The sequence below is a fragment of the Oncorhynchus nerka genome, linkage group LG7, assembly GCF_034236695.1.
Source record: "Oncorhynchus nerka isolate Pitt River linkage group LG7, Oner_Uvic_2.0, whole genome shotgun sequence".
Classification (NCBI taxonomy): domain Eukaryota; kingdom Metazoa; phylum Chordata; class Actinopteri; order Salmoniformes; family Salmonidae; genus Oncorhynchus; species Oncorhynchus nerka.
This window is the reverse complement of record NC_088402.1, coordinates 53,624,545-53,634,473: the sequence shown is the minus strand read 5'-3', so window position 1 is coordinate 53,634,473 and position 9,929 is coordinate 53,624,545. Positions and strand designations below refer to the sequence as shown.

At 41.2% G+C, this 9,929-nt stretch overlaps 1 protein-coding gene across 1 annotated transcript; it reads right to left on the bottom strand.

Annotated features, from left to right (window-relative positions):
• Window positions 1-350: 350 nt before the first annotated feature.
• LOC115132777 (neurexophilin-4-like) lies at window positions 351-9,042 on the bottom strand. Its single transcript, XM_029665516.2, has 2 exons — window positions 8,751-9,042; window positions 351-2,634 (listed from the first exon to the last, which is right to left on the bottom strand). The coding sequence occupies exons 1-2, from the start codon at window positions 8,802-8,804 to the stop codon at window positions 1,837-1,839; spliced, it is 852 nt and encodes a 283-aa protein (XP_029521376.1). The 5' UTR covers window positions 8,805-9,042; the 3' UTR covers window positions 351-1,836.
• Between the last annotated feature and the right edge of the window lie 887 nt (window positions 9,043-9,929).

Genomic DNA, 9,929 nt, shown 5'->3' with positions numbered 1-9,929 from the left:
GGTAAAGTTAAAAATGGGATTTATACATGAAGAGCACACTTCTCCAGCGTTCCAGGTGCCATCGAAGGTGAGCATTTGCCCACTGAGTCACTTACAATGCCAAACTGCAGTCAGGTGAAAACCCTGGTGACGATGATGAGCACACAGATGAGCTTTCCTGAGATGGTTTCTGACAGTTCGTGCAGATATTCTTCGGTTGTGCAAACGCAGTTTCATTAGCTGTCCGGTTGGCTGGTCTCAAACGATCCCGCAGGTGAAGAAGCCGGATGTGGATGTCCTGGGCTGGCGTGATTACACATGGTCTGCGGTTGTGAGGCCGGTTGGATGTGCTGTCAAATTCTCTAAAACAATGTTGGAGGTGGCTTATGGTAGAGAAATGAACATTTAATTACCTGGCAACAGCTCGGGATGGACATGCTTGCAGTCAGCATGCCACTTGCACACTAACTCAAAACTTGAGACATCTGTGGCATTGTGTTGTGTGACAAAACTGCACATTTTAGTCTGGCCTTTTATTGTCCCCAGCACGAGGTTCACCTGTGTAATGATCATGCTGTTTAATCAGCTTCTTGATATGCCACACCTGTCAGGTGGATGGAGTATCTTGGCAAAAGAAAAATAATTAATAACAGGGTTGAAAACAAATGTGTGCACAACATTTGAGATAAATAATGTTTTTGTTCATATGGAACATTCCTGTGATATTTTATTTCAGCTCGTGAAACAATGGACCAACACTTTACATGTTGTGTTCATATTTTTGTTCAGTGTGTATATATATTTATATATTTTCCTAGCCACCGTGCTTCTACACCTGCATTGCTTGCTGTTTGGGGTTTTAGGCTGGGTTTCTGTACAGCACTTTGAGATATCAGCTGATGTACGAAGGGCTATATAAATAAATTTGATTTGATTTGATTTGATATACATATCTTTGGTTGTTGCTCAATTTGATTGGGTGGGCCTGGCTCTCCAATGGGTGGCTACGCCCTGGTTCTGGGTTAACTGAGATTAACATGGGTGTAATAAACCCAACTACTAACAAGTTGGATTAGATTGGGAAAAAGTATGTTATTTATGTTTGTGTAGTATACGATTAATCAACCAGTCAATGTACAAACAACACAGGTATTGAAGCAAACAATTCTGAAAATCAACCTGCAATAGAGCACCCTGGGAAATGTGATATCGATGAGTGTGATTTTCAGTGGTTTTGAGCAAACATACATTTGTAATTTACTCAACAAGCTTGTTGAAATTCAGCTAAAACAAACCTCAATATTAGCTCAAATTAGTTTCCTTTTGAAGTCCACTCAACTCACAGACATTAAGCAATTGGTTAGGTTGGCATTTTCTTTGTGTAGATGCGGTGCCTTGTTTGCAATATGTCCCCAAATGAATAGTGAAAAGGTTTAATGTAAGGGCCATCACAGATGGGCATTATGTGACAAAAAAGCAGACAACTTACACAAACACAATTACAGTAGTAAAAAATAGGAATGATTGTTGTGCTAATACCAGCTGCTTTGCCATGCACATGGAGCATCACTCCAACCAATTCAATATTTGACCCCAAATATAACAACCACTACCACTACTATAACAACCACTACTCGATATTCTGTCATTCTTCTACCCTTCAGTGGTGTATTATCAAAATATTATCCCGGTACTGACGACTTCCATTCTACCAAGCAAATCTCTCCATCTCTCCATCTGAATGTCTGTGTTGGTTCTCCCAAGAGGTACATCATGACCTGTTCAAAACAAACCCCCTTTTCCAATGATATAGGAGATGAAGGAAAACATGCTTTAATAACCCGCCTAGTTCATCCACTATCCCCGTCTTCCAAAGTGCTGGAGATCAGCCTGGAAGTTGTAGTCTGGACAGACCTTCTGTGCCAGTTTGTAGTCGGCGCTGAGAAAAAAGATGAATACACAGATGACCTTGAAGGGCTTGGCACAGATCCAAGCGGCGTGAGACTGGGTGTGTTCTGAGTAGCAGGTCTGGGAGGGATCGTAGAGGCATGGCTTTGTTTTCTTGGCTCTGTTGGTCCTCTGGTACTCCACCACGCAGTTGAGGGCCTTCATCTCCTGCCGGTGCTCATTGGGGGTGGACTGCGGCTGACTCTGGAAGTGGAGTTTCGGGCGTCCCGCATCCTCCCATTCCACGGCTTTGGAGGGAGGAACGATGCTCACTGAGATATTCCCCAGACGGGACGAGTTGTGGCGGAAGTACACACTGAAGGTGCCGTTGATGTGGTCCACTATCTTACCTGTCACCAGCAGGCTGAACTTGATGGTTTTGATGTTGAGGTAGAAGTTGCCCCACCCAAAGGTCTTCTTGACCTTGATAGGTGTTTTTATGGGGGGCTTGGATTTGGAGCGAAACTGTGACTGATCCAAGGGGAGGGAGAGGTTCTGTGACCAGCCATATGGGCCCACAGAGCTATAGCTGAAGGCCTTAGGCTTGGTGGATACATCTTTGGAAAGGTGTTTGACTTTCATTGCAGCTCCAAGTTTTCCTTCTTTCCCCCTCCTTCCTATTTCGTAGGTAAGGGGCTGTGAGGTGTTGTCAACATTTGGATCGAGGTTCCGATAGTCCAAGGTCTTCCCAGCATCCTCCTCCTGCACCTACGGACAGATGAATGAAGGATAAGTTTAGTATTTTTTTCAGTCCCTCTCTCTCTTTGTCTCTAATGAATTGCTGTCAATCTTCACATGCCTGTGGGCTTGATATGGATGTAACCTTGATAAAGTAAAGGTAGAAATCTATTGATCAGTTCCCACATGATCCTAAAACTACAATTAAGAGTACATGAGTGTTAATGAGGAATTGACAAAGACATTATTAAAATGATGGGATGATGCCACGAGCTCATGAAAATGTATAAAAAGATAGTTCATCTCATCGATCCATTATCCACTCGAAAAGACATTGGATACAGTCTCTTTGTTCTTGCCCCGAGCCGTTGTGGCCCAGGAGTGTTTCATTGGTAGGTTGATTGTAACATATAGTTGGAGAGTATAGACTGTGCTGCACTAAGTGCTCATGTAAATGTGACTGTTAGACACAGCTGAGTGTGAAGTCAGATGGCTCCATGTCCTCTGCTGCAGCCATCTGTTATCTGTTTCATAGTTGTCAGCTACAGAAAAACACACATACACACACACACACACACACACACACACACACACACACACACACACACACACATTTGAGTTCTTGCCGATTTCGTGATCAGTGATCAAGATTAGGAAACAGATAAACTCATGGCCGTGGCATAATATGTCTCTTTTCTTCAAATTGGAACTGGCAACATTCCATCTCAATTATTTTCAGGCTTAAATAGAAAGGGAATGATGTTCCTCAATTATCTTTGGATGAATCATTATAATGACGTTTACTGAGCTAGAAAGGCTACCACCTATTGACGTGTTCCATAAAAATACATAAATACTAATAAGCACATCAGTCATGAGGATTTTCTATCAATCCAATATTTCTTAGATTAAGTACAACGGTGAGTTGTAATGTCTGCTACAGTGTACTATATGCCAAGCCCACGGGACCAATATTATACAGCATAGCATGCTCCCAATCCCATCCATTGATTGGTAATATGATATATCCTTACTCAGCACATCTGTATATAGAATGTTAGCCTACACATCATCAACATATAGTATAGCTTTGACTACATTTATTTTCTCTGCATGCCCTCTCATAACTACCCTCCTGTCTGTAATCCACTGTCAAACCAATGATCCATTACAGAACCCTCATCAGTCTAATGAACTCTGAGTCACTGCATTCATCTCCTCCACTAGCAGGGTGGTAAGCCAGCCATGCTCCAGCTCTAATTGGGCACCACACTCTGACAGTCATGTCCGTGGCTCTGTGTCCGGTTGTCTGTATGTCTGGCCTTGGCTGGGTTAGAATACAATCTGACATGGGAAACCTCAGCTCCTGGTAATGGGGATGGCAGTGAAAGATGGTGCATGTGTTACACATGGCTCCATGGGCAATAATCCTTAGTGTACTCACATGATCGTCATGTGTGAGAATGGTGCTGGGGGAAAGAAAATAGAGGCTGCTTTTGGTAAATGGATAGATCATCAAAATGTTGTTACGGCTCACTGTGGTTCATGCTGAGCCCCCCGAGGAAAACACTCAACCTGAGTTGCGTCATAACCGAGTTAGACCAACTCTCTAATGTGAACAATGAATGCACTGTATGTTTCTCCAGATTGTGTTTGCTGAGCAAATGATCAGTTTAACCCGGCACAGCTGTCAACCCTCAGGATGATGTGTACTGTAACGACACATGGAGTTAATTTGCGACCGAAGAGGCCAATTAAATGACAACATTTCTAGTTATTATTGGTGCATGAATTTTAAAAAAAGTGATTAATATAGCATTAATATGGAGACTGTAGATTGCGTAAATTCCGTCTGTCTAATGATCCAATTTCAATAAGAGTATGTGTTCTTCAATTTTTGATAGTATTATTTTAAATTAATACCTTATTCATCCAGTGCATTGATAACAAATCATGAATTTGCTAAATGTGGGTAACAGTGTCTTGCTATCATCAAGAGGATTAATTAATGCCGTTACGTAAGTGAACATCTTCAGACCTTACAACTGCATAGACACAAATAGCATTTGGAATTATTTATCAGTTTGAGGGAACCAGAGTCTTCTGGGGTATGTTGAATATAAGATCATAACTTAGATAAAGAGAAATGAACTTTGAGGAAGTTCTACACTGTAATGGAAAACTGTAAATTATACTGTAATTTTTTTGTTGTATTTTCAACCGTTTTACTGCGGCATACTGAACATTATGGTGCATTGTGGGAAAATGTCGTCGGTAGGGAAAGATTGCTGTATTTCGAATGGTGCTGTAATTCCACCCCACAGTTTACAGTACCGTACCATATTTTTGGAGGGTCAAAAACCTTTTGACCACTAGTAGGTGCATGGTTGTTGTTGTTTTTGGCTCAATAGCATATTTTGAGGCGTGCCTTGTAAAAGGCTATCTTTGTTGCACCCATGAGTAAGAGTGCTGTACCAATTTAACTCCTATCTGGTTATATTTAATGATGGGCATTCTGGCTCTTTTCAGTAAGCCTGTTTGTTCGGCTCAGCTCACCAAAAAGAGCTGGCTCTTTTGGCTCCCAAACGGCTCTTAAAAAAAACATGTTTTGGATTTTTTCATCTCAAACAGTTTGTGATAGTTTGACTATGATTGGTGTTAAAACTATTCTAATTAAGTTATTAAATTAAATCATACTCTACCTTAACCACAATGTATTTAAAAATGCATTGGTTTGTTATGAAAAAGGATGTTATTAAACATTTGCATTTAAAGTAAAGTAACCTTTTAATGTATATAAACCAAGTGCATATAAATCTAACCATTCAAACGAATACAATCTGAACAGCATAATAGAATATTGCACCATATCAAAGAAAAATAAATAGCAATGTGCAAAACTGCAGCATCCCACTTAAAACATTAAACTGGTCCCTCTTTTCTCTCTCTTCCTTATTGCCATGTTATAACCAGCAGCACACAGCAATGCTGACCATATTTTTCTTTTATGAGAGATTTGCATTCAGAAATGCAAGCTGCCTCACTTTCCAGGGACTGATGTGGTTTCTTCTCTCAGTAATTATTTGTCCCGTTTTTGAGAAAACCCTCTAAGGGAACGGATGTGGCCACTATGCAAAGTCTCCCTGTCATGACTTTAGTAAGAGGCCAGGTTCTTCCACCAGCTCAGAGGATCTGCAGATCTTTGGCGGAAGGGCTCCTCCAAATAGCATCGGACCTCCATTATGGCATCTGCTGAGGATTCCTTCGTGCTGCATCCCCAGTTGCTCTCTCGTAAAACAGCATCCACAGTGACCTGCTCAAAGGGTTCCAGGACTCTGCACACCTCCTCCACCACCTCCCATTCCTCTTGGGCCAGAGTATCAACAGGTGCATTGACAATGGCCAGGGTAGAGATGATGGCATCCTTTGACTCAAGAAACCACTTCAACATATAAAATGTTGAGTTCCACCTTGTAGTGCAGCACCTACTGTGCTCCTGTGGAAGTATTCCACAGCTGCTTTCACTTTGTCCACAGTGGGCTTCATCACCTTCAGAGCATCTCCTACAATCAGGTTGATTGTGTGGGCAAGACATAGATGAGGGGTCCATTTAAACATTTTCATGGCAAGATTTTTGAGGTTGTGTTAGCTACATTGTCGCTAACACAACAGACCATTTTTCCATCTGCTTGCCATTCTCTGGCCACTCTCAACAGTTCCTCTGCCAAGTTCTCTGAGGTGTTTCTGTCGCTGAACTCAAAGCAGTCCAGAAGACAGCTAGACATTGAAAAATCTTCAATGAAGTGACATGTAACCGACATGTAAGAAGTGGTTACCCTTGATGTCCAGCAGTCAGTGGTAAGGCTGCAGTAGCTTTCTGGACTCTCTCTCACACTGAAGCCTGTGTGCTCTCGTACAGTTGTGGAATAAGTGATTTTGAAAACGTTTTCCTGCTTGGAATTGTGTACATTGGATTTAGACTATTGCTATAATTTCTAAAACCTCTGTCCTCCACGATCGAAAATGACTGGAAATCGGTGGCAATAATTTTAGCCAATGCAATATCAATTTGGCCTTGTTTTGCTACAGACATAGACTTTGGCATAAACTGTTCCATAGAAGACTGTGTTGCTGTGGGTTGCGGAGTAGGCCTACTTGACTGAGTGGATACATCTCCCGTGTGGAGGTGCTGGCTCCACCACTATCACTAGCAGGCCCGCTAGTTTCTGGAAGCTCCGCTACAGCTAGCTTCACAATTGGGTGCACAGTTCGCATATGCTGGTGTAAAGTTGTGTGTAGAACCAGCATTATATGAGATTTTGTTTTGGCAAATTCTACACTGTGCTCTAATATTGTCTACATTATTAAAATGCATCCAAATGCTACTGTGCTTCTGACTCATTTTACAGCTGTTGTTTTCACAGCTGTCCTTCCTCTCTCTCCTCGGCTGCTTAGTGTGTGTCTGTGAGTGAGTTGGCTCGGCCCTCCCTCACGCATCTTTGGTTCATTGGTTGACACTGCGTGTCTGATTGACAGGAACAACAAGTGAGGCTGTTAGTCTGAGCAGACAGGCAGAATGAATGTGTGCGCACTTGAGCATTTAGGCCTATATTATTTTATTTCATTTTTCGTTCTTTGAATTAGTTAATTCTATTAATTCAAATCTTTTGATTATTCATATCTTTATTTTTTATTTATCTTTATAAATAGATTCAGCTCTGATATACAAGCCGGCTCCCAAAGTTCACCTACAAGAGCTGGCTCTTAGGTCGTTCGCGAACGAGTCGGCTCTATCACTAGTTATATTCCCCGTCAATTTAACATGTATACAGTCGGGGACAGATTTGAGTGGCAGCATGTTTTAAACCTGTTTTTCCCAGTCCCCAGCACCAATCCTCCAGCCTCAGTCCCAGCATGACTTCCAGTCCTGGCCCCAACACCAGTACCAACCCAGGTTTTCCCGGTCCCAGCCACATCCAGCAACAACCCTGTACACCGCACCCACCTAGCACAACTGCCACCTGCTTTCAGCAACTGCCAGCCCAGACCCCCCCCCCCCCCCCTAACAAAAAGACACAGACACATTGAGGACTGACTGACAGACTGATTTTTTTCTGATTCCTTTTTGATTGATTGCTTTAGTTTTTCTGTTTTCGTTTGATTGGATGACCGTTTGGTTTGCCTAATTTTAATTGGTTGCTTATTTTTGGAATTGTTTATTATTTAGGATTTGAAATTAATGATGGATTGAATTTGAACTTGAACATTTTCAACTGTATGAATAAAAAAAAATGTTGGTCTGTTATGCCCTGTAGACGCTGCCAGTTTGGAAGCCTGTGTTAAGGCCTTTAGAAATTCAAGTGATATAAAACACCAAATATTCGTTAATATTCTGTAATATTTGTAAACTTAACACTTTACTAAGCAGCCAACCGGCTTGCACCAATCCCTTGTCAAATAAAATTCTGTGAAATAAAAACTAAAATTGACAGTCTAATAGTCCATTTTACAGTTGTGTACTGTGTGTCATTACACAGTACATGCTTTGGTAGCATATTTATATTACAGGAAGTGTACTGTAATATGAAATACAGAATTTTCTTGCCACGAGCTGCCAGTAAGCTACTTTACAATTCATGGTAACCCCTTTACAGTGTACCCAAAGCCCTTATTCTATGTTATCACCATCAACATATCTCTGCATAGCATACAACTTCATAACTATCAACCTCTACCATAGAGACAGAGACTGTCTTATCATTGATTTCCATCTGTAGCCTATGGCTTTGTGGTAGTGTGAGGACTGAAATGCTCCCTCTATGTTCAGCAGAATAATTATTCAGATAATCAATATGATCCTGTTGTTTTCTTGCCCCAGGGATGGATTTGTTATATAATGGGAATTTAATATTTTATTTATAGTTATGCTTTCCCTCTCCCTCTCAAATCCGCACCACAATCACAGATTTTTCTCTGCGTGTGAACACACAAAATGAAGAAGGCATGAACAGGCACAAAGACGAAACACTTTTGAGATTTTACAAAAGCCACGTTTACTTAAACTCTCCGTATAGCATTTAGTAGCCGTTTATCTCAAGATGATTGCCAACCCTCATGTGAAAATAATGTCAAATACTGTAGCTTACCATTGGTAGAAGCCACAGACAGAAGATGGCAAAGCTGATGAATAGTATCCTCATCTCGTCCCTGAATGTCTTATGTCGAACAAATCTGGACACCGTGGCAATCAAAGTCTGGGAGCAATTCCCTTGGAAGAAAACTTAGGACACTTCAGACTGATTCAAAAGTCAGAAAATGTTGTTAGTGGCTTCAATGACACTCTGCCGGGAGGTCCATGGCTCTGTGAAAACAGGACGAACTGGGGGAAAGATTAAAAAAAAAAGTGTTTGAGAGATTCACCTTAGTGATGATATTGGACAGCCCCTGTGATTTCATTTGTGCTCTCTAGCTCTCCCTCACACACCCCCTCTCTCTCTCTCTCTCTCTCTCTCTCTTTCTCTCTGTGTCATACATTCACACGTCTGTTTGCTTCTCATCATTTGTACAATGAGAGCAAATTAGAACAAATATGTATATGAGCATCATTTCACTAACCACCTACCCTGCAGAATTTGCATATTAGCGGACTTTCTTTTGAATTTGACCATGGTAAATATAGACCATGGTCAAAGAATACACATTTTGAAGGCTAATTATATTCCATGTAGGCTATATAACTGTAGACAGAATGTGAGACCATTGAAATCATAAAGACCCTCTCATCACACTGGTAATACATTCAAGAGAAAATCAGACAGATAAAGAGTTGCTCTGCTACTGTCTATCTGTCACCAAACCTCCTGGGTCGTTAGAACTCATCCCCGGGGAGGTGACTTCTGCCCCTGGTTCTGCCACAGGGAGGCTGACACAATGATAAGAACGCTCTCCCAGTGGAATATAAAGACAGTAGGCATATAGTGCCAGTATGTGTGGATGTGGTTTCTGTAGCCATTTTGGTTGCTGCTGACTATAGTCGTATGTGTGTGATGGTGTGTGGAAATAGCATGATGAGGCAGAGAGATCATTTAATATCTAAATTGCTCTCGTCTTTTTTTAATTTTTACCACATGTGGTTAACGTTCAGGCTTTAAATGTATATGATAGTCTAAAAAGCTAGCCCCTACACTAGGGAGTTTAGAAAACAGTTTTTTTTACCTGTTAACCGTAACTTTTCATCTGGTGTAGCAGGCCAGTAAATAGACCAATTTATTTGCAACATTTGTTTTTGCAAGATTTACAATGTGTTTTTATATGTCCTACTTTTA

What these genes read in the sequence shown, in the direction of transcription:
- LOC115132777 (XM_029665516.2), bottom strand. Translation starts at nt 8,804, where the DNA reads ATGAGGATACTATTCATCAGCTTTGCCATCTTCTGTCTGTGGCTTCTA. An exon ending in GTCTGTGGCTTCTACCAATG is followed by an intron (nt 2,635 to 8,750) that starts GTAAGCTACAGT and finishes ATCTGTCCGTAG; the next exon opens with GTGCAGGAGGAGGATGCTGG.